This window comes from Scyliorhinus canicula, chromosome 3 (assembly GCF_902713615.1).
Source record: "Scyliorhinus canicula chromosome 3, sScyCan1.1, whole genome shotgun sequence".
Lineage (NCBI taxonomy): Eukaryota > Metazoa > Chordata > Chondrichthyes > Carcharhiniformes > Scyliorhinidae > Scyliorhinus > Scyliorhinus canicula.
In genome coordinates this window covers 166,574,973-166,599,815 of record NC_052148.1, presented here as the reverse complement: position 1 = coordinate 166,599,815, position 24,843 = coordinate 166,574,973, and the positions used below count along the sequence as shown (strand labels likewise).

The 24,843-nt window shown below is 48.5% G+C and overlaps 1 protein-coding gene and 1 long non-coding RNA gene across 2 annotated transcripts; one reads left to right on the top strand and one right to left on the bottom strand.

The window, feature by feature from the left end:
* Window positions 1–2,330: 2,330 nt before the first annotated feature.
* LOC119963082 lies at window positions 2,331–3,927 on the bottom strand. Its single transcript, XR_005460022.1, has 2 exons — window positions 3,734–3,927; window positions 2,331–2,949 (listed from the first exon to the last, which is right to left on the bottom strand). It is a non-coding gene; the product is annotated as an uncharacterized LOC119963082 (long non-coding RNA).
* ostc (oligosaccharyltransferase complex subunit) lies at window positions 3,915–11,843 on the top strand. The gene is made up of 4 exons (XM_038791658.1): window positions 3,915–4,141; window positions 6,464–6,557; window positions 7,491–7,688; window positions 11,685–11,843. Exons 1-4 carry the CDS (start codon window positions 3,931–3,933, stop codon window positions 11,701–11,703), a joined length of 522 nt encoding a protein of 173 aa, XP_038647586.1. The 5' UTR covers window positions 3,915–3,930; the 3' UTR covers window positions 11,704–11,843.
* Window positions 11,844–24,843: the final 13,000 nt, after the last annotated feature.

The window sequence follows — 24,843 nt, the reverse complement described above, 5'->3', positions numbered from 1 at the left end:
AGAAGGAGGCCTCCTCCACCCTGTGACAGACGGACTTTGTGAGGGTGGGATGTTTTTAACCTCATGAGACCCACAAGGTCGACCCGATTGATCGCCCTGTGGGGCTCGTGGAACACGAGCTCCCCTGCTGGAGGGCGAAAGCCCAACTGCAGGGATCATTAATTTCACCTGATAAAAGAAGGGCGCAAAAGGAAACCGGCATCTTCGGATGGTCCCGCCTCGAACTACTTATGCTCTCTGCCGCTAAGCGGCTTCACTGACTTGGTGTTGGAAATAAAACTATTTGGACAAACCTTTTCGAGACTCATCGTGACTATAACTTGGTTAATAGATTTACCTCAAAATAATGATAACCACAAACTTATGGCAATTTTCTGAAATCCTACGTTCGAATCCTACCATGTAGATGGTTAAATTTGAATTCTGAAATCAACCTCCTGTGGCAGGTGATGCTCACTTGACTTATTTCAAGACTCCAAATTGAACTCAACTTGATCCTTAACTTTAATTTGCATTCCCCCAGTTCTCGTGGATAGTGGATCATATGAGCCTTCCACCTTGTACACCGAGCTACTCATGATAAGCTCCCTGATAGGCTGGTGTCCAGGACCATTGGCAGTGCCCATCCACACTGTTCATGCCCTACAGCTGCCCCTTGCAGCCTGAGGGTGGGGCATAAATGTGACTGGCCTGACTGACTTAAGTTGATCTTTTCTCTACACCTTGATATAACTGTAACATTATATTCTGCAGTCTCTCCTTCCTTCCCTATGTACGGTATGCATTGTTTCTACAGCATGCAAGAAACAATAATTTTCACTGTATACTAACACATGTGACAATAATAAATCAATTCAATTCAATTTGTTGCCCCCTTTCTAGCAGGATCCTGTTGCCTTCATGGAGCAACTCCCCACTGCAAGTTATTGTCACCTACATTGCCCATCCGACCTGGCATGACACCGGACCCCACCTTGGGACCTCATTGTGCTGACCGTGGAGATTTTCCCACTCCCATCCACTCCTAGCTGCCACCCAAGAAAAGCAATCTCTCAGAGGAACAATCGGTTAAATCCCAGCAAGGGTGACCCGAGATGTGCAACCTCCACATCCCCAACAAGCGCCAGGCCCCTTTGAGACCACAAGCACCACAATAATGGAAGCCTGCAAAGGCCTGTGAGCAGAAGCCCCTCCCCCACTCCCAACTGCCAGGACACAAACCCCCTCTCCTGTCCCTGAGAATGACTTGGCAGATTCTCCCACATCCTCTCCGGTGCCTCCACTCCATTGGACTTCCTGGTTGGCAATGGTGACCTATGCGCTCACCTCTTTTTTTTATTTGTTCATGGGACGTGGGTGCTGCAGGCTGTTCCAGCATTTATTGCCCGTCCCTAATTGCCCTTAAGGGGGCAGTTAAATGTCAAACATATTGCTGTGGGTCTGGAGTCACATGTAGGCCAGACCAGGTAAGGATGGCATATTTCCTTCCCCAAAGGACATTAGTGAACCAGATGAGTTTTTACGACAATTGACAATGGTTTCAGGGTCATTAGACTTTTTAATTCCAGATGATTTTTTATTGAATTCAAATTTCACCATCTGCAGTATGGGATTTGAACCTGGGTCCCCAGAGCATTACTCTGGGTCTCTGGTTTACTAGTCCTCTACGCTACTGCCTCCCCTGAGATCCCCTTAAGAGGTGATGTTACAAGGTTCACAATTTTATGGTTTCTGAGGGTGGAAGTGCTGGTGAGACAGCTTGTTAATGATATATAATTTATTGAAATGAGGTTCACGACCTTCCTGGGTGGGAACCTCATTACATTATGGGCAAAGGGCTTGGAAAATCAGGAAATTAGATCTCATTGGTGGGAGTCTAGTTTCCCGACTCTTGTGAGATTTTGGGTCCGTGCCTCCATTTACACTGACAGCTAACACAGGCTCAAAATTCCCCACATACTGATCAAGGAAAGTCTCCTGAACACACTTCAAAAACTCTTCCCCCTTTCTCTCTTATTACGATTCCGGTTTATTAGATAACTAAATTCCCCCATAATCACTGTAGTCTTTGTGCTTCTTTGTATTTGCACAGAAATTTACTCCTCTATATCTTCCCCACTAATTGGTGACCTATAAAATAGATTCAGTATTGTGTTATGGGTAGGGGTGGTGGGGTTCATTTAAACAGAACTAATTTCTGCTCTCATCACCCATCCATGAACAGTAAGGTGTTTTTGATTTCCTTGCCTCTTTATAAGTGATGGCATATTTCCAAACCCTCAGTTTTGGTGTGATTCAATTTTTTTTAACAACCGCACAGCAAACATAAGGTAGGATGAACTCAAAGGGTTAGTTTATTTGCATACACTCAAACTGCAAGAGAAGGTGGCAATATTTCCTCTTCTGCATTTTGAAGGTAAAGGGGATAGAGAAAGAGATTTACAATGCAAAGACCCACAGAGAAAATAAATTGTTTTATGTGGGCCCAAAGTCAAGATTCAAAGTCCAATAAAGCATTCCTTCGTGGAGGTCAGCAGGCTGCAAACCGAAACTGCATAATACAGTATTTCAGTAGCGTTAATTTCCCACGATGAGGTAGGCATTCAAGATGAATTAGTCTTGTAGGCAATGATACAGCAGTTCCAATCGAAACACTGGAGATGGGGCCAGGTATTCAATCTGGGCAGAGCTTTTCTTTTTGTAATGCTGCTAGTTAATGGTAAAATGGCAGACTGAGTTTACAGTTCCTCAAGGCAATATTACTGCTTTCACAAACTTAAAGTCAATGTCGCCTCTTTACATTGTCTTTAACATGGGATGTGTAGTCCTCATTCTGTCACCAAGCACACTCCCGGTGGATGTGCGGATTCCTGAGCAACAGCTCCCTGATGACAGCCACTCCTCCATCATGTGGTGTGTGGCGACCGCTCTCCAGACTTTGATCAGGCCCTGGTAATAGACAAGAAACACCTGTAAGGAGCTACGAAGGCCCGTCAGGTGATAACTAGAAGCCTGCCTAGGATTGTGCCTCTTAACCAAATAAGCTAAATCAGCAAGCTGTGATAAATTAAAAATGCAGTTCCTTAAATACTGCATCAAAGTAATCAGAATCTCAAAGGAAACTTCAAACCTCCATCGCTATAATTTCAGGCAGAGAGGAGGGCTATGACTACTGGCTGGGATGATCAAAATTGGTGATGTGCTGGGTGGCAGAGAATGGGCTGGATGACCCCTTTTGAACTGATGTGTTGGTGGGCATCCAGTTTGTGGCCAATACATTCTATCGGTGGTGCTCAGCTGCAATGGCACACAAGGTCTTCAGAATGCTCAGGTGTATGATGGACTCCCCTCTGAACATACCCCTGCTAGGATGGAAGTTTGCATCAAAACAAAACATCATGAAAGGGGTAAATAATCCACCCCAGTCTCCACGGTACCCACTGGGCATGGAGGCCTCGATGGTGCCAGCACAGACCACCTGCTCCCTTTCCAGGGATACCCAGCAGCGAACATAGCTGTGGAAGAGACAGTCGGGGTGGATCACCCCCTCGACTGCCCACTGCCTGGACCTACCAATGGTCAGCATGGCGAGGCCCAGGAGGAGTCCCACCAGGAGGTCATCCTCCTTCACCTTAACCAAAGGTCAGGAGTGTGAGGCTGAAGTGCAGCCAAAAAGTAACAGATTTCTCAGAAAACTAAAAAGGGGGTGCAGCCTGGGACAATTTACATATACCTGCCTGTAGTTGTATAGGGAATCTGATAACGATTGGAATCAACAACCCAGTAGCCCAGATAACACGTGACAGCTCAGTGCTGGAGACGAGAGTGTCAATAACCATTGTGACGTCATCACGGGGCAGCCCGCCCGGTCGCAAAGCGCGGATCACGTGATCATCACCGACAGGCCCACGTGATCACCAACTGGCTGTGATGCAGGGCTGCGTACCGGAAGTGATTGCCGGTGCTTCCGGGACACGTTGCGGTGGGGGTCAGTGTTCGGACATGGAGACGCTGTTCGGGCTGCCGTTTAAGGTGCTGGAGTGTCCCAATGTGAAGCTCAAGAAGCCGGGATGGCTGCACATGCCGTCCGCCATGACCGTGTACGCGCTGGTCATCATCTCCTACTTCCTCATCACCGGTGGTGAGTGAGCCAGTCAGCAGCAGCGCACAGGGACCGTCCCCAGCAACAGTCAATACTCAGTCCCTCCGCTCTGAAACCCTTCCCATCCTTGACTGTTCGCCCAGACAAATCTTCACAAACCTCTTGTGAAGATTGCCATAGAAATGCAAGTTACTAAACTGATTCAAATTGATGCCGGCCCCGAAGTTTTTTCACACTGGCGTTTTTTAAAGTTAGTTTTTAATGTAATCAATCTTTTGTCCTGCATACTGTATATACTGTAAACCTGGGGCTGAGACCTGACTTGACACTGCATATAGTGGGGATTAACTCTTGAAGGAGGGAGTCTTACATTGTGAGTTCCATAGAATCTCTACAGTGCAGAAGGAGGCCATTCAGCCCATTGAGTCTGCACTGACCCTCTGAAAGGGCACCCTGTCTAGGCCCATTCCACTTCCCCATCCCTGTAACCCCACCTAACCTGCACATCCTTGGACTCTGGGAAGAAGCCAGAACACCCGGAGGAAACCCACCCAGACTCAGTGCATGCAAACTGTGCACAGTCACCCAAGGCCGGAATCGAACCTGGGTTCCTGTCTCTGAGGCAGCACTGCCAACCACTGCCATGGTGTCTTAATTCAGTATAGGACTTTATTACTAGTTCTTGAAAGATTGTTTGACTAGAGGATTTGATAACTTTAACTATTTTGAAAATATTTAAATTTGTCTTTTATGAGACCTCAAAAGATTCAAACCCTTTCTGTGACTTAACCATTGTAGCTGCTTTGTGGAGAGTGATGACCCCCCCCCCCCCCCCCCCCTCCCCCACCCGACAGGAATCTTGGTCACAGATTTGAAATTAACAATTAACTCAGCCAGTTGCCATTTGTGGAAGAGAGTTTCAACCTTCCATCACTCTTTTGTGTACAGAAGTGATTCTTAATTTCACTCCTGAGAGCCCTAACTTTTAGGTTATAATCACTTTGTCCTAGATTCCACAATTTGACAGATTCTATCTAGCCTATTTGGTTTCTCTTAATAATGGCCTCATAACCTATCTAAATTCCAGGGTTTACAATATTTGTTTGTTTAATTTCTCCTTATGATTTAGCCCATGGGAGCCCAGCTATCGTTCTGCTAAATTTGTACTGCATGCCCTCAAAGGCCAATACATTTTTCCTAAATATTTTGCCCTGAACTACATCTCTGTGCACTAAATATGATCTAACAAGGGCTGTGTACAGCTGTATATGACATCTATCCACTACTTCCTAATCCCTGGATCTTAATGCACGTATTCCATTAGTCGTCTTAAAAAATATTTTTAGGGACTTCCGGTGATGGTGGGCGGGAGGCAGCCGGACGCTGGAGGGCTCCTGTTTGGGAACGGCATTGTTGGGTTTTAACGCCCGGCCCTAGGGGCAGCTGAATGGGACACCATAACTGATTAGTATTCTTTTCCTTTTCCCTTTCCCAGCTCTGGGTGCTCAACCTGTGAATCTGGCCCTCAATTAACCCGGATCAACCATCTCAGCAGAGATGGGGATTTAACCTACAAATTTCTGGTCTGATAGCTAAATAGGACAATGTCTTTACCAAATGAGTTATTGGAGGAGGTCTTTGTTCAGAACCACCTTTTGGAAACCAAATTTGAGAAAATCAATGGACCTTTGACGTGATTATAAATGAAAATCGCTTATTGTCACGAATAGGCTTCAATGAAGTTACTGTGACAAGCCTCTAGTTGCCACATTCCGGCGCCTGTTCGGGGAGGCTGTTACGGGAATCGAACCGTGCTGCTGGCTTGCCTTGGTCTGCTTTCAAAGCCAGCGGTTTAGCCCAGTGTATTTGAGATGTTGATGACTTAGTTGGCTAAAGCATTGAATAGCTGAACAGGAAGGTCCTGACTTCTGTCCTTGACTATGCCAGTTTTAGTTGATTCAAAGTCGGTGAAGGTCAGGAAATAATTAATTTTGCGCAGAGGCTGTCTGCTTCTCTGGACTTCTGTCTGCACACTGGGTAAGGAATAAATTAAACTTGTCTGTGATTCAGTGTATTCTCATCCACGGTCAAAGAACCTCCAGACACGTTATATTTGCAATCTCTTGATGAGGGAATGAAGATTTGCTGGCGCTTGCCGAAGCAGTGTGGTCAGGGGGGAGACATTTCCACAGCATGATTAGAGTACTAAGTACTGGGGCTGTGAAACATTTTGCTTTCAGTTACAGGGAAAGTCAGTCTGTTTTCTCCCAATATTGCTTTTGATTTTAAATAAAGAAAAAGTGTGTATAGAGTTCTCTGCTCATTGCTGTTATGTTTATAAAATATTTAATGCTTTATTAGGTATCATTTATGATGTTATTGTGGAGCCTCCAAGTGTGGGATCAATGACAGATGAACATGGCCACCAGAGGCCTGTAGCCTTCCTAGCGTACAGGTATGCCTGAGTGACACTGCTGCCTTTTAATTGTTTCTTTCCGGTTTTCTCCCGTTTCTCCTCCGAAGACTTTGAACCATTGCTTGATTGTGGTTTCCTAATGCATGTGCCTAACTGGACTATTATGGATTAATATACATCCTATGACTCTATAATATATTGTCAGCCGTTTATTTCAGATTGGCATCACAATTTATCTGATTCTGTTCTTGCCTGTTGGCGAGGCACACATCCCATCTTGCAGGACTCTTGTAGTTTTCTTCTAACCCAAGGGCTAAGAGGCCAACAGTGAATTTTGGAGCTTTATTTTGGTTCGTATGTGAGGGCATTAATTGATAAACTCACTGGGTCAGCGAAGAAACACCTTGTTGTAAAATCATTGCAGCTGATTTCTCCCCCTTCCCATTGCTCCTATGTTTTGCTAGTTTTTCAAAATTTCCCCAGCCGCCTTGTTTTTTAAATAAATTTTAGGGTACCCAGTTATTTATTTTTTTTTCCAATTAAGGGACAATTTAGCTTGGTCAATCCACCTAACCTGCACATCTTTGGGTTGTGGGGGTGAGACCCTCGCAGACACAGGGAGAATGCACAAACTCCACACGGACAGTGACCCGAGGTCGGGATTGAACCCGGCTCGTCAGTGCCGTGAGACAGCAGTGCTAACCACTGTGCCACCATGTCACCCGTGAGCCTGGGCTGTTGTGCATATTGCAAAGTAAGATTGTTATTAGGAAAAGATAACCTTTTTTGTGATTTGTAATCAAAAATCCATCAAAATCGGGCGCACATGTGTCTGCTACTTTCACACCTAAATCTTTCATTTGCGAGTCCTTTTAAGAGTTGCTGCTACATTTACAATGACCTGTTCCCATACTTTTCTTGTCTTGGAGCCACAGTAGATTGGAGCTGAAGATGTTTCTTTTCCCGTTTCAGAGTGAATGGACAGTACATTATGGAAGGTCTTGCTTCTAGTTTTCTGTTTACAATGGGAGGACTAGGATTCATAATCTTGGATCGTTCAAACGCCCCCAACATTCCAAAACTGAATAGATTCCTGCTTTTGTTCATTGGTTTCGTCAGTGTGCTGTTGAGCTTCTTCATGGCCAGAGTCTTCATGAGAATGAAACTGCCGTAAGTAATAGTCATCCAACTTTTACCAAATGCTGTCTAGGTGCCTTTTTATTTTGGATGATACATGTTGCAGTTTATCATTTGACTAAATGCACTTTAATTTTTCTAGCTTAGAACTTTAATCATGTTAAAGGAAAATTAGCCAGATAAGTTTGTGTAAAAGAAGTAACACTAATTGGTTACATGTAATGTATTTCTGGGCAGTATAACTTCCACCTGGGTGATTTGTAGGAGCAAGCGGGCAGCACGGTAGCATGGTGGTGAGCATAAATGCTTCACAGCTCCAGGGTCCCAGGTTCGGTTCCCGACTGGGTCACTCTGTGCGGAGTCTGCACGTCCTCCCGTGTGTGCGTGGGTTTCCTCCGGGTGCTCCGGTTTCCTCCCACAGTCCAAAGATGTGCGGGTTAGGTGGATTGGCCATGCTAAATTGCCCGTAGTGTCCTAAAAAGTAAGGTTAAAGAGGGGGTTATTGGGTTACGGGTATAGGGTGGGTTTAAGTAGGGTGATCATTGCTCGGCACAACATCGAGGGCCGAAGGGCCTGTTCTGTGCTATACTGGTCTATGTCTATGTCTAAGCCTAACTATTTGTTTAGAGAGATCTAATTAATTTTGATATCGCTGCTGGCTTCAGTAGTGGTTCTCAAATATTCTCCATAAAGAGAGGTGAGATGTCCTTTTCCATTAAGAGAATCATTCTCAAGACACTGCTTTGGAAGGTAAACCCACTTTATCCAGGTGCTTGTTCTAGAGTGTTATTATTATGCATCATCTTGTTTAAATCTGTTGCTCATGTCATCGGTAAGTGCTGTGAAGTAATTTGTTGTCACTTGTGTATATTCGTATTTAACTGCCGTTAGTCCTAATTCTATTATGTTACTGTTATTTTGATTTGATTTATTGTCACTTGTACCGGAGTACAGTGAAAAGTATTTTTCTGTGGCCAAGGGAATGTACACAGTACGTACATAGTAGGCAAAAAAAAGAATAATGGACAAAGTGCATTGACAAATGGTACATTGACAAAGTGATTGGTTATAATGCGGAACAAGGGGCCAAACAAAGCAAATACGTGAGCAAGAGCAGCATAGGACATCATGAATAGTGTTCTTAAGGGAACAGATCAGTCCGAGGGAGAGCCGTTGAGGAGTCTAGTAGCTGTGGGGAGGAAGCTGTTCCTATGTCTGGATGTGTGGGTCTTCAGACTTCTGTATCTTTGCCTGATGGAAGGGTCTGGAAGAAGGCAATGCCTGGGTGGGAGGGGTCTCTGATAATGCTGTCTGCCTTCCTGAGGCAGCGGGAGGTGTATACAGCATCAATGTGGGGTGGCAACCTTGTGTGATGCGTTGGGCTGAGTTCACCACAATCTGCAGTTTCTTGCGATCTTGGACCGAGCAGTTGCCATACCAAGTTGTGATGCAGCCGGATAGGATGCTTTTTATGGTACATCTATAGAAGTTTGTGAGAGTCGATGCAGACATGCCGAATTTCTTTATCTTCCGTAGGAAGTAGAGATGTTGTTGGGCTTTCTTGGCTGTTGCATCAACATGAGTGGACCAGGACAGACTGTAGGTGATGGTGACCCCCAGGAACTTAAAGCTATTGACCATCTCCACTTCGGAGCCATTAATGCAGACAGGAGAGTGTGTCGTGATGCGCTTCCTGAAGTCGATGATCAGTTCCTTGATCTTTCTGACATTTAGAGAGCGGTTGTTTTCGGTACACCATGCAACCAAGTGATTTATCTCCCTTCTGCAGTCTGATTCGTCGTTGTTTGAGATACAACCCACCACAATCGTATCGTCCGCAAACTTATAGATTGAGTTGGAATTAAATCTTTCCATACAGTAATGTGTGTATAGGGAGTACAGTGGAGGACTGAGCACACATCCTTGCGGGGCTACTGAGGACTATTGTGGAGGAGGTGCTGTTGCCTATCCGGACAGATTGGGGTCTGTTAGTGAGGAAGTCAAGTATCCAGCTGCACAGGGAGGTGTCAAATCCAAGATTGCAGAGTTTGGTTATAAGTCTTGTCGGGATAATGGTGTTGAAGGCGGAGCTGTAGTCTATGAACAGCAGTCTCGTATAGGTGTCCTTGTTGTCAAGGTGTTTGAATGTTGATTGTAGAGCCAGGGAGATAGCTTCTGCTGTGGACCTGTTGCGGTGATGGGCGAACTGCAAGTATCGAGACCGTCTGGGAGGCTGGCGTTGATCCGTCTCGTGACTAACCGCTCGAAGCATTTCATGATAACAGACGTCGGGGCCACCTGTATTCGTTGAGGCAGGCTACCTTGTTCTTCTTTGGTACTGATATTATCGTGGTCTTCTTGAAGGAGATGGGGATCTTGGAGCGGAGGAGTGAGGTGTTGTAGATGTCTGCGAATACACTCGCCAGCTGGTCTGGGCAGGCTCTTGAGTGCTCGCCCAGAGACTCCGTCGGGGCCTGTCGCTTTCTGCGGATTCTCTTTCAAGAAGGCAGCTCTTGCCTCCGAGGCTGTAATAGTGGGTATGGGTGTGTCCATGGCTGTTTGTGCGGGTGGCACTGCATTGGCTGACTGCTCAAAGCGGGCATAAAACTTGTTTCGATATTTAACTAGCCGCTCCCGTTTTTGAGTCCAAACTATATTTTAAACTTTTTTATTTTTATATTATTAAAGAATGGGAACTTTATGTTTCGGCTACCTTTTGGTGGTCAAGTTACCACAGTGCCCTTCTCTCTATCATCTTCCAATAGCTGCCACTTCACAAAAGAAATGGAAGAGCCGACTGAAATCTTGACTTCCCTAGCCTTTAAGGCCACTGTGGTCTTCAATGACATTGGCTCAACCACAAAGAAAGTACAATACCACATGGAAGATTGCCAGCATCAATCTGTTCCAGGAATTTGATAAGAATATTTGCTTCTTGAGAAGCCAATGTGGAGAAAACTGGAGAGATGGGCCAACAGAGCCTCCTTCCCTCTCTAGTCCAAATATCAAAGCACATAGGATTTTGAAGGAGTTTTTGAGTTAGCTGTCTGTCTGTGCTAGGTGCTGTATCTATAGATTGAAGCGGTGCAAAATGTTTGGATAGGTGCTGTTAGGCTAAGGTCAAATCTAATCCAGGCTTCAATTGGCAGGAAAAATTGACTAGGTCCCCACAATAAATACTTAAGTAATTAACTGTGGAGGATATTGTTAGTTCTGTACCTTTTGTGCAGTGGATAATTGGATCCAGTATTGCAGTGTTTCTCAAACTTTTTTCTGGGGACCCATTTTTACCAACCGGCCGACCGTGGAATTTGAGGCAATGAGTTCAGTAGCAAATGTCCTGTTTTAATTATTTTTAAATTCTTCTTTGCTGTTGAGTCTTGATGTGGAAGCATTTAAATTAGTTATGCATCTTGAGTGGTTAGGCAACAAAATAAATGTTGTCAAATCAGGAAATCTTTGTGCAACAATTGCCTCTGACCTGTTTTAAAACGCAATCACACAGCCTTCAAGAAACTTGTAGATTTAGGATTGAGTGATGGGGTATTTTACTGTTAATCAATCAAATATTCAGCATCCAATAGGATAGCTCAGTTGGATCAAAGTTAAAAGTTATGATATAATTATATGAAAGTATCTGAGCTGGTGCAAGCTTGGACAGCCACATCGAGTTCCCAATGAGCTTGGTTGTATGGTACAAATATCCCCACAATTATTACTGATTTGGCAGACTCACCTTTTAAAAAAAAACTTAAAAGTACCCAATTCTTGTTTTGCCAATTAAGCGGTAATTTAGCATGGCCAATTTCACCAGCAGGCACATCTTTGGGTTGTGGGGGTGAGACCCACGCAGACACGAGGAGAATCCACATGGACAGTGACCTGGAGCTGGAAATCGAACCCGGATCCCTGGCGCTGTGAAGCAACAGTGAAAACCACTGTGCTACCGTGCCGCCCCAAAGAAAGGGAATGGATGATATTGATGTGATATCATAAATGTTTTTTAATGATTTGATTTTTGTTTTTCAGGGGCTACTTGATGGGTTAATACCAATTTGGAAGCGCCAAAGCTAGAATTTCCAGATGGAGGCAATCAATCCCCAAACTGTAAAAAGTGTGCTGTAATTTGAAGGTGAAAGAGAATTTGTAAAGAACAAAATAAATTTTTACAACACTTGTGTTTAAATACATTGGTGTAACTTTATTAGCTACCACAACCTGTTTCAGTTCAAAGGGAACTGTACCAATTCGGCGATATAAGTATTTGAAGAGCGGGCTGTCAGTGGGATAAAAGTCTTGTGCAGCATGTGGTTTTGCTCTTGCCATTTGCATGGCACCTTTCACAACCTCCCGATATTTCAAAGCAGTGCACAGGCAATTAGTTTCTTTTGAATTGTAATTACTGTTGCAATGTAGGAAATGTGGTAGCCAATTTGTGGATCATAAGATATCACAAACAGCGATGTCTAGGTCTAATGTAAAGAGTTTATTGCAGGTATTTTCAAATATATACAAAAAACAGACTCGTTACTCAACGACAATGTAATAACCTGTCGAACACTAACTTTGCACAGTCCCTCCTACCTCCCTCATCCCTCCTCTTATCCAGTGTAACCTTTGACCTCCTCTCCTAACAAGGAGACTGAAAGAAAAAAAAAGCCCCCTCTCCCCTGCTGAGGTTTTGGTACACTTTAAAGAAGTCGATGACCAGCTTCCATCACGTGCAGAACCCCTCGTCCATCTCCCTAATGGTGAACTCAACCTTTTCTAAGTGAAGAAATTCCGCCAGGTCACTCGCCCATGACTTTATTTTTGGTGGCTCAGAATCCTGCCAACTCAACAAGATCCTCTTCCGACCTAGCAAGGAGGCTAAGGCCACTGCGTCAGCCTCTTTCTCCAACTGAGCACCCAGATCTTCCAACACTCCAAAAATTGCTACCCACGGGCTTGGTGTTACCTGCACTCCCAAAATCTTTGATAATACTCCCGTCACCCCAGCCCAGAGTCCCAGCAGCCTCAGACATGGCCAGAACATGTGGGTATGGTTCACCGGTGTCCCAGCACATCGCCCATATTGGTCCTCTACCTCTCGGGAAGAATCGACTCGTCCTGGACGTCATCATAAGTCCCGAGGAAGAGGTGGTTATTAGGTGAATTGGACATTCTAAATCCTCTGTGTACCCAAACAGCCGCTGGAATATGGCCACGAGGGGATTTTTCAGTAACTTCATTGCCGTGTTAATGTAAGCCTACTTGTGATTATTATTATAATATGTGCCCTATGGACCACCTTAAACTGTATTAGGTTTAATATTGTACATGACGAGGATGTGTTAATCCTGCGTGGGAACCCCTCCACCCCCACCAAGTTTCTCCGCTCACTTTCGCCGAATTTCCTCCACTGGTGCTTCCTCCGTTTTACTCAGCTCCGCATAAATGTCCGAGACCTTGCCTTTCCCAATCTTGTCCTCGGAAACTAACCCAGCTCCTTTCTCAGGAAGGCCCTGATCTGTACGTACTTGAATCCATTTTCCTTCGGCAACTGATATGCCTCTTCTAGCTCTGACAAGTCTGCAAACCTCCCCCCAACAAACAGGCCTCCAAAACACCCAATCCCACCTGGTCCCACGCCCGAAACCTAGTGTCTAGTCTCGATGGCACAACTCTGTGGTTGTCTCAGATCGGTGCCCTCGTGTATGTGTCCTGCCAAAGTGCTGCCCGCACTGGTTCCACACCCTCAGCGCAGAAACCACCATTGGATTTGAGGAGTATCCGGCGAGAACGGCAGAGGTGCTGACACCAATGTTCCGTGGCTTCCTTACACTGTCCTGGTTCAAGGGGTCTTTCCTGCCATAGAAAGCTCATTCATCTTACTCACTTTCCTATAAAAATGACTTTGGAAGAAAATTGGGAAATTTTGAAACGAACAGGAATTTCGTAAGACCGCCATTTTCACTGTCTGAATTCTCCCGGTCAGGGACAGTAATATCAAATTCCATATCCTAATGTACACCCTCATTCCCTCCACAAGTCTCACGACTTATGGAGCTGAACTTAGCTTCTTGCCACATGCATCCTCAGGTAACGGAATCTCAACCCCACCAACTGGAATGGTAGCTTATTTGGACTTCCATCCTGCCCCCTGGTGTTTATCGGAAACACTTCACGTTTTGGCATATTAAGTTTGTATCCCAAGAAGGTACTAAATTCTCTCATGATCCCCGTTATCCTGCCTGCTTTCCCGTCCCTCCCGCCCTGCTCAACACTCCTCCATTCCCAGTGACCTGAAAAGCCAAAGCCAATGGCTTGATCTCCAGGGCAAAGAGCAATGGGGAGAGTGGGTACCCCTGTCTCGTCCAACGCTGCTACACAAATTACTCTGAACTGACACTATTAGTCAGGAAACTTACCCTCAGGGACCTTATACAATAATCTGACCCAGTCTACAAATCCCTGTCCAAACCCGAACAGTTCCAACACATCGAGCGAGTATGCCCACTCCACCTCGTCAAATGCCTTCTCCGCATCCACAGATACCACCACTTCCACCTCTTTCCTCACTGTAGGCTTCATGATCACATCCAATAACCTCTGTAAATTTGCCGAAATTGCCTGCCCTTTACAAACCCCATCTGGTCTCCCCCTATCACTCTCGTCACACAACTCTCTATCTGTGTAGCCAGCACCTTCGCCAACATTTCGCATCAATGTTCGGTAGTCAAATCGGCTGATATGACCCACACTAATAGGGGTCTTTGTCCTTCTTTAGGATGAGTGTAGATGCCTGTGACAACCTTGTTGGGTGGGGGGCACCCTTCTCAAGCACCTTGTTCTACATCCCCACCACCAAGGAACCCAAACCACATATGGAATTTGGCTGGGCCCAGGGCCTTCATTGCCTGCATTGCCCCCACAAAAATCATCACTCTCGCATCCCGATGGGGCCCTTGGCCTCTGCACACTTTTCTGCTTTACTCTCAAACTCCAGTCTATCCAGAAAACACCTTCCCACCTCGGCCCCTGGCAGTGGTCTGATTGCTAGTTTCTGGTAAAAGGCCTCAAATACTCCGTTACTAATACTAATATTTATTATGTCACAAGTAGGCTTACAATACACTGCAATGAAGTTACTGCAAAAGTCCCCTCGTCAACACACTCCAGTGCCTGTTCGGGTACACTGAGGTAGAATTCAGCAGGGAGTTACCACCTACAGGTTATTTCTCCACAGCACCTTTTAGCAGAAACTTGTGTTCAGGAAAGCCTGCTTGCTGCATCTGGGTGTCTGTCTATGATGGCAGCTGCTTCTACTGTGTCCCTTTCTTCAGTTATTGTGCTATGGATACATAATTCTTTCCCTTTGATGTTACACATTCTATGGATCCAGCTTTTTAGCAAATAAGTGCCAATTCCCTTATATCTGCACTTTAGAAGTTACCTATTCTATCCACCATTATTTCCCCCCTCAAGTCACATAAGTAAACACTTGCTGTTTACACTGGTATGCTAATTCGCACATCAAAACACCCCCTCAGACAGCTGCACTTCTAAGTCCCCTTTTTATTTTATCCCAATTTCATTCGTGAATGTTTACTTTCCTCATCGTAAGACATTCATGTAAGTTGCTGTTTCTCTGCTTTCCTTCTGAAAAAATACTGATCACACGTTTACAAAGTGATGCAGTATTTGCAACACAAAAATGGGCCGGTCAGTGCAACAGATGCATGCCATTGTGTATTGTCCACATGAACCTCCTCCCATTGCTCTTCAGCTAACTCTAACATATTGTATTTACTCTCTGGGCAAAGACATTTCTCCTGTATTCCCCATTGGTTTATTAATGACCATCTAATGTTTATGACCCCTGGTCTCACCTGCAAGTGGAAACATCTTTACTTCAACCCTACAATCCGTTCACAATTTTGACCACTATCTGATCACCCCTCAATCGTTTTGAGAGAAAGACCCCCAGCCTGTGCCAACCTTTACCTCTGCTATCATTCTGGTAAACATAGAACATACAGTGCAGAAGGAGGTCATTCGGCCCATCGAGTCTGCACCGACCCACTTAAGTCCTCACTTCCACGCTATCCCCGTAACCCAATGACCCCTCCTAACCTTTTTGGTCACCAAGGGCAATTTATCATGGCCAATCCACCTAACCTGCGTATCTTTGGACTGTGGGAGGAAACCAGAGCTCCCGGAGGAAACCCACCCAGACACGGGGAGAATGTGCAGACTCCGACAGACAGTGACCCAGCGGGGAATTGAACCTGGGACCCTGGCGCTGTGAAGCCACAGTGCTATCCACTTGTACTACTGTGCTGCCCAAACTTTATTTTTTGCAACTTCTCCAGTGCCTTTACGTCCTTTTTATAATATGGAGATCAGAACTGTTCACAGTACCCCCAAGTATAGCCTAACCAAGATTCTATACAAGTTTAATATATCTTAGACCATCAACTGTGCAGCTTTGGAAATAAAGCCCAGTGGTCTTTATTTGGTGATCACCGTAACCTGCATTTCTCCTTCTAGTTATGTGTATCAAGATCTCCCTCTCCCACTTCCTCATTTAGAAACACTTTTTCCAAAACGTATGTGGCCTCCTTATTCTCCCGTTATTTTTGAACTGAGGATTTGCGACTAGCTTCCTTTCTCTTGCCCCATCAGAATCCATGTCTCCACTAAATAAGGGACATTCAACTTGGCGAGACTCTGTCCCTGGCTCAAACCATGTGGCTACCCTCTTCCCCCCCCCCCCCCCCCCCCCCCCCCCCAACCCCCACTGGCCTTGCAAGAGGCTCTTGCAGTTACTACCAATCACACCCCGCCACCAGAGCCTATACCAGAGTCCGCAGTGCCAAGTGGGAGCACCTTGGACCTGGTTGGGCATGGGGCTGGGCACCATGCTAACATGTCTGCCTCACCCACTGCAGACAGTTGATATTGGAATTCAACCAGCAATGGTGGCCTTCCTGCTGGTCACCGCAGCCCTGAGGGTTGCCCTGCAGCTCTATTAGCTGAAACTACTCAAGGATGAGGAAGCTGCAGCAGCGGAGCGTGTAGCAGCGGAATATGAGGCAACCGTGAAGGTGGAGAGCTGGCCACCCAACAGGCTGAGGAGGAGGTGGTGTGAAGGAGCTGCCGCACGAGGCCTCCTGTGTACTGGCAGCGCAGTATTTGAGGACCTGCCGGACCGGGCATGCCGTCGGAGACTCCGGCTGAACAGAGAAACAGTGCAACATATCTGCCCGATCATGGCGCCCCTGGCATTGTGGGAGAATGGGGGAGAACACCTGCTCCCGGTGGACATCAAGGTGACGGTCCCTCTGAATGTTTACGCCACGGGGTACTTCCAGGTGCCTAGTGGGGACCTGCCCGGGATCTCGCAGAGCTCGGTGCACAGGTGCATCCGCGCTGTAATGGAGGCCCTATATGCCCAGTTCGTGCAATACATCCGCTTCAATGTGCACCGAGTGATGTGCCATCAATTAAGACGGAGAACGCAGAGTGAATTAACCATGGCTTTAATTGACTTACAACAGAACTGGCAGTGTGCCCCAGAATGAGACAGTGAAAGGTCGGCAGCCTATATACCCAGGCCTTAGGGGGAGGAGCCATGGGCAGAGCCAAAACCGTACAACATGTAATATAGTGGCAATACTGTACAACACGTAATACTGTGGCAGCACAATACAACACAGTGGTTTCACCACACCGAGCCCTCTATGATACCCAGGCAGCGGGATTCGCTGGCATCACCAACATGCCCCGGGGGGGGGGGGGGGGGGGGGGGGGTGATTGACGAAATGTATGTTGCCCTATGAGTGCTTGCAGATGACAGGCCACTCTACACAAACTGAAAGAGGTTCCTCTCTATCAATATGCAGCTGGTGTGTGACCATCAGCTGTGTATCATGCATGTCTACACCCGATATCCGGGCAGTGGGCATGACGCCTTCATCCTGACACACTTGATGATTCCCGGCCTCTTCGAAACGCGCTCCCGGGTTGGAGGGTTGGCTCCTGGGTGGCAGTGGTTATCCACTGCAGTCATGGCTGATTAGGTCAATACGAAGGCCACAGCCGACAAGGAGACCCGCTACAAAGAAGCCCGTGCAGCGACCAGGGACGTGACCGAGCACAGCTTCAGCCTCCTGAAGATACGGTTCAGGTGCTTGGACCACTCTGGAGGAGCTGGAAGGGTAGCTCGCATCGTGGAGGCCTTCTGCGTCTACCACAACATCATGTAGCAGAGGGACGACGTGCTGGAAGAGGCGGATGAACGCCAGGCCTCGTCCACTGAGGAGGATGCGGGGGAGGGAGATGGACAGGCACAGGCACGGGAAGCCGTACGACATGTGCGCCAGGACCAACGCACAGGGAAGCTCTGATCGCCTCCAGGTTCGCCGACTGGAGAAGGGAGGTGAGTGTGGTGTGGGGGTGAGGGTAATGTGGGGGTGAGGGTAATGTGGGGGTGAGGGTAATATGGGGGGGTGAGGGTGGTGTGGGGGTGAGGGTGGTGTGGGGTGAGGGGGGTGAGGGTGGTGTGGGGTGAGGGTGGTGTGAGGGTGGTGTGGGGTGAGGGTGGGGTGAGGGTGGTGTGGGGGTGAGGGTAATGTGAGGGTGGTGTGGGGTGAGGGTGGTGTGGGGGTGAAGGTGGTGAGGGTGGTGTGGGGGTGAGGGTGGTGTGGGGGTGAGGGTGGTGTGGGGGTGAGGGTGGTGTGGGGTGAGGGTGGTGTGGGGTGAGGGTGGTGTGGGGGTGAGGGTAATGTGAGGGTGAGGGTGGTGTGGGGGTGAGGGTGGTGTGGGGGTGAGGGTGGTGGGGTGAGGGTGGTGTGGGGGTGAGGGTGGTGTGGGGGTGAGGGTGGTGTGGGGTGAGGGTGGTGTGGGGGTGAGTGTGGGGGTGAGGGTGGTGGGGGTGAGGGTGGTTTGAGGGTAGCGTGGGGGTGAGGGTGGTGTGGGGGTGAGGGTGGTGTGGGGGTGAGGGTGGTGGGGGGTGAGAGTGGTGGGGGGTGAGGGTGGTGTGAGGGTAGTGTGAGGGTGAGGGTGGTGTGCGGGTGAGGGTGGTGTGGGGGTGAGGGTGGTGTGGGGGTGAGGGTGGTGAGGGTGGTGTGGGGGTGAGGGTGGTGTGGGGTGAGGGTGGTGGGGTGAGGGTGGTGTGGGGTGAGGGTAATGTGGGGGTGAGGGTGGGGGTGAGGGTGGTGTGGGGTGAGGGTAATGTGGGGGTGAGGGTGGGGGGTGAGGGTGGGGGGTGAGGGTGGTGTGGGGGTGAGGGTGGTGTGGGGGTGAGGGTGGCGTGGGGTGAGGGTGGTGTGGGGGTGAGGGTAGTGTGGGGATGAGAGTGGTGGGGGGTGAGGGTGGTGGGGGGGTGAGGGTGGTGGGGGGGTGAGGGTGGTGGGGGGGTGAGGGTGGTGTGGGGGTGAGGGTAATGTGGGGGTGAGGGTGGTGTGGGGGTGAGGGTAATGTGGGGGTGAGGGTGGTGTGGGGGTGAGGGTGGTGGGAGGTGAGGGTGGTGGGAGGTGAGGGTGGTGTGGGGTGAGGGTTGTGTGGGGTGAGGGTGGTGTGGGGTGAGGGTGGTGTGGGGTGAGGGTAGTGTGGGGGTGAGGGTGGTGGGAGGTGAGGGTGGTGTGGGGGTGGTGTGGAGTGAGGGTGGTGTGGGGTGAGGGTGGTGTGGGGTGAGGGTGGTGTGGGGTGAGGGTGGTGTGGGGTGAGGGTGGTGTGGGGTGAGGGTGGTGTGGGGTGAGGGTGGTGTGGGTTGAGGGTGGTGTGGGGTGAGGGTAGTGTGGGGGTCAGGGTGGTGGGAGGTGAGGGTGGTGTGAGGGTGGTGTGGGGGTGAGGGTGGTGTGGGGTGAGGGTGGTGTGGGGTGAGGGTAATGTGGGGGTGAGGGTGGTGTGGGGTGAGGGTGGGGGTGAGGGTGAAGGTGGTGGGAGGTGAGGGTGGTGTGAGGGTGGTGTGGGGGTGAGGGTGGTGTGGGGTTGAGGGTGGTGTGAGGGTGGTGGGAGGTGAGGGTGGTGTGAGGGCGGTGTGGGGTGAGGGCGGTGTGGGGTGAGGGTGGTGTGGGGTGAGGGTGGTGTGGTGTGGGGTGAGGGTGGTGTGGGGGTGTGGGTGGTGTGGGGGTGGTGTGGGGTGAGGGTGGTGTGGGGGTGAGGGTGGTGTGGGGGTGAGGGTGGTGGGAGGTGAGGGTGGTGTGAGGGTGGTGTGGGGGTGAGGGTGGTGTGGGGGTGAGGGTAATGTGGGGGTGTGGGGTGAGGGTGGTGTCGGGGTGAGGGTGGTGGGAGGTGAGGGTGGTGTGGGGGTGAGGGTGGTGTGGGGGTGAGGGTAATGTGGGGGTGTGGGGTGAGGGTGGTGTGGGGTGAGGGTGGTGTGGGGTGAGGGTAATGTGGGGGTGAGGGTAGTGTGGGGGTGAGGGTGGGGATGAGAGTAGGATGGAGGGTGGGGTGATTATGGCATGTGGGTGAGAGTGGTGGGGATGAGGGTGGTGGGGTGTTGTTGGAGAGTATAACACACGTGTCACATGGAACCGCAACTCAGCAGACTCCCTTCCTCGCCCCTGGCTGACCTGCACCCCGGTGACTTCCCTTTCCTCAGGGCCGTCAGTCACGTCCAGGGCCCGCTGCTCTGTCATGTGAGGGGCCGCAGCTCCGGCGGTCCCCCTCCAATTTTCAAGCTGCTACAGGTGGTTATGAACGGCGTTCTCTTGAGGGGGGGAAACAAAATTAGTGTTAGACTGTCCGACGCATGCAACCCATGGGGTGGGTTGCTGGTGACCTCAGTGGCCAGGGCAACTGGCCATGGAGGCCTGTATTGGTGCTGCCATGTGGTGCAGGGTGCGTGTATGGCCGCTCTCCTGGTGCGGGGTGGGGGGGTCACGGGTGTGTGTGACGGGGCTTGGTGCCAGGGGCACAGTGCTGCCTACTCACCCTGGCTGCTCTGAGGAGGTGGTGCAGTTTTTTCCTATACAGCTGGCCAGTTCGGATGGTGTGGCCGGTGGTGCTGATCGCCTCTGCCACCTGCGCCCAGGCTCACCGAATCGCGGCGGCTGGCAGTCGCCTTCCCGGGCCGGGGTACAGGTGGCCCACCTCTCCTCCACAGCGTCCAGGAGGGTCTCCAGCTTGGCATCCGTGAAGCCTGGTGCCGTCTTCCTAGCTGCCAACTTGTTGGCTGGGATGGTGTGGGGGAGTAAAGTGTATATGCGGCTGCAGCTTGTCAGTCGCCAATCCGGTGAATCCGGAACCATTTCTCATTGGAATCGATTGTATTCCACATGGCACTGGTGCTGGTGCTGACCTCTTAACAGTCGCTGAATCGGTCCAGGTGTGACGCCAGTTTCAGTGTCGTGGAACTGACGAATTCTGCCCCGGCGTCAACACTTAGTTTCAGGAACGGAGAATCCAAGCATCGGTCTGGTCCCCAATCTGTAATAATCACCGGTTTTCCCCGTGGAGTATGGATGGGGGGTTCCGGGTATGGCGGAGAGCAGGGATTGAGAGGGTGGGGGATGTGTTCATTGAGGGGAGCTTTCCGAGTATGAGGGCGTTGGAGGAAAAGTTTGGGTTGGCGAGGGGAAACAAATTCAGGTCTTCGTGTGTGGGGGGGGGGGGGGGGGGGGGCAAATACCCGCGAATGAGGAGGGTAATGCTTGAGCAGAGTCGGGGAGAGGGCAGGCTGGCGCTGCCGAAATTTAGCAATTATTACTGGGCGGCTAACATAGCCATGATTAGGAAGTGGGTGGTGGGGGAGGGGCCAGCATGGGTTCATATGGAGGCGGCTTCATTCAAGGGCACAAGTTTGGGGGCGCTGGTAGCTGCGCCTCTGCCATTCCCGCTGGCACGGTACTCCACCAGCCCCGTGGTGGTGGCGGCCCTGAGAGTCTGGGGGCAATGGAGGAGATATGTGGGAGCAGAGGGAGCATCAGGCTGGTCCCCAATCTGCGATAATCACCGGTTTGCCTTGGGGAGTATGGATCAACCCCCAATGGCTGACATTGATGCGGCCATCCAACATCATGTCCAATCCACGAATGCTTCCTTCGGATGCCTGAGGACAGAGCCTTTGATGACCTTGACATCCGTGCTGACAACAAGGTCCTCGTACACAAGGCAGTCAGCCTCCCAACTCTTCTATACTGCTCAGAAACTTGGACTGCGTACAGGTGCCACCTCAAGTCCCTGGAGAGGTCCCTGAGATGGATTTCCTGCTGCCAAAACAAACCCTCACCCAGCTCCAGGAAGGCTCCTGTACAAGAGGAGGATAAAGAAAGACACCCTGAAGGCTTACCTCAAGAAATGCAGTATAGCCATCAATGCCTGGGAAACCCTTGCTCAGAAGAGGCCTACTTGGAGGAACCTTTCTGATTGAAGGGACAGATTTGTTCGAGGACAATTGCCCCTTAATTGGAAAAAAAGGAATTGGGTACTCTAAATTAAAAAAAAAAAACTGCCACTACGCGCAGTGTCTCATATTGGATCATCAGTACGACTCTGCAAAGAGGGTGAGTATATTTTATTTATCACCCATAGCTAGTGCAGTAAGTCTGTCCAGAATGATCTGACAGAGAACCAAAGGAACTGAGAGGGGAACTGAGGATGAGGGGTTGGTGGTGTGGGGGTGGGGCGCCAGGGTAAGGATAGTATGAAACAGTAGGAACATAGAGGTGCAGGCAGGATGGGTGGTAGTTGATGTGACCATCAATTCACTAGAGACACGATTGGAAGTAAACTGTGGTTTTAATAGTCTTACAACTGAGCCAGCCTGCGACCAGAGGAACTGAGAGCAGGGCTTACGGCTGCAGCACTTTATACTTCCGGTAGTGGGAGGGGCCATGGGTGGAGCCATGGGCGGAGCCAAGGGCGGAGCCCTGTACAAGCTCCTCATCTCCTCCTATGGGCAGAGCCGCGCAACGGCTCACATATAGAGCCCACAAGGACATAATACAATGCAATGCAATACAGTGTGAATTACAATGCAGTATAATTCACCACAGTAGTGAAGCCACAGTCCAAGCTGCAAATATAGTGCCGTATTTTGTTTGTTCATATTTTCTGTTTGTTGTGTTTTCTGAATTGTAAGAAATTATTTTTTTTAGAGTACGCAATACTTTTTTTTTCCAATTAAAGGGCAATTTAGCGTGGCCAATCCACCAACCCTGCACATCTTTAGGTTGTGGTAAGAATAAATTTAAATAGCATAGAACCAATGTCTAAAACAACAGGCAGCGTTATGGACTTTGATTGTGCAGCCGAGAGCTCCATCATGAGGTTCATAGCAGAATAACAGTCAAAATGAAATAAGAAAACACAGAAGAATGGAAGCCAGAAGGGACCCCCAAGGGATAGGAAAGCTGATGGATAGGAGAGAAGAAGGACAAATAGCAGAAAGGAGATGGTTTATTCTTACATCGGTTTATATCTACAATATTTAGATAAATGAATGACAAAACCCAGAACAGCCAGTGGCTGCAGTTTGCATATAATAAATCTTTATTGTCACAAGGGGGCTTACATTTACACTGCAATGAAGTTACTGTGAAAAGCCCCTAGTCGCCACATTCCGGCGCCTGTTCGGGTACACAAAGGGAGAATTCAGAATGTCCAAATTACCGAACAGCACGTCTTTCGGGACTTGTGGGAGGAAAACGGAGCACCGGGAGGATCCCACGCAGACACAGTGGGAACCTGCAGACTCCACGCAGACAGTGACCCAAGTGGGAATCGCACCTGGGACCCTGGAGCTGTGAAGCATCAGTGCAATCCACTGTGCTACCATGCCGTCCCTATGGGGCATATCGGGGTGGGGCCATGCCAGTGCACCAAAACACAATCACCGACCGCCCCTTGTGCCGAGGACACTAAGCCTATGTCCCTTTGGCCATAATCAATAAATTTGATAACACTACAGGATAAGGCTAAGCCTGAAGGAATTGAATATGCTGAGAAATGGGAAGGTGAGGGGTTGGTGTCACTTTACCTTACCTGAAAGCAGAGGAAACTGATCGCTAAAATTAAACAGTTCAGCTAGCCAAACTGTAAATGATACAGGCTTGTGTCTCAAAATAAAATATTCTGTCGGTGAAAAGCATTTTTACAAACTTTAAACCAAGGCCATTCAGAGCATGTTGATACGGACAAGTACAGCTCCTTATGCGATTGTGAGAAGCTACACTAAACATTCTGTCATATATTCTCCCTTCCCTTGTACTAGCGAGATAGGAACAATGAAAGTTGAAATGTATCAAATTAATTTACTGTTCCGTTACTGCCGTGTTTACTTCTGTAAAAAATGTTTAAAGTTAGTTTGGACAGGAAACTAAAGTTCATTGAATGTTAAACTCTGTTTAAAATAAATTCAATCTGTGCTAGGATTCAAGAGATAGGTTTGAAAGTTAGCAATCCATGTTTAGAAATTGGTAGGTAAGTCTGTTCCAAAACAAAGATAAGACGAGTTTGGCAGCAAACCAATATGAACTTCCCAATACATTTAAGTTATAAAAAAATGTTCAGAATCAGTTAACAACTCGCTTCATAAAGTATCCTTTCCAACTTTGGTTAAGTAGCAAATATTGGAAAGTGAAAGGGAAAAGGATAGACAGCAGAAAATGAAAATGAAGCAAATAGAACAAAAGGAGTTTTAAAATTACGTAAAGGGACGCAAATGCGTGCAAAGTTTCTCCGCCCACTCCCCGTCCCTTTAGGAAAATTAAACATTTCAACAGACAGCTGATTTATTTTAAATCTCCTGGAAAATTGCATGTCTATGATAATGTATCGACCTATGTTAATTTATATAAGGTTTACTTGTGGATTTGTGGGAATTCAACAAGACCAGTTAAATGTGGAAATTTTAAGCATAGTCCAGAGGAACATGGAATAAGTGTGAGAATTATATTATGTTTGTCACATCCCGCCACATTAGCAACAAGCATTTTTGCAGGTGGCAATTTATTTGGTTGAGAATGCACCTGAGACTTTGAATCAACGAAGAATAGGTAATGCCTACAAAATCAGGCATTGGAAATTTGTGGACGGGGATGAAGACGGATGTTCTCACCTTTGCTTTGTTGATAGCCCGGAGGCAGGTTCTGCCGGGATGGAGATCATCTGCTCCGCCCAGTGCCTCGGCCTGGTTGGATGACCTTATGGAATTTTTACATCTGGAGAAGGTCAAGTATACTGTCAGGGGGGTGGTCGA

What these genes read in the sequence shown, in the direction of transcription:
- ostc (XM_038791658.1), top strand. Translation starts at nt 3,931, where the DNA reads ATGCAGGGCTGCGTACCGGAAGTGATTGCCGGTGCTTCCGGGACACGT. An exon ending in CTACTTCCTCATCACCGGTG is followed by an intron (nt 4,142 to 6,463) that starts GTGAGTGAGCCA and finishes ATGCTTTATTAG; the next exon opens with GTATCATTTATGATGTTATT. An exon ending in GTAGCCTTCCTAGCGTACAG is followed by an intron (nt 6,558 to 7,490) that starts GTATGCCTGAGT and finishes TTCCCGTTTCAG; the next exon opens with AGTGAATGGACAGTACATTA.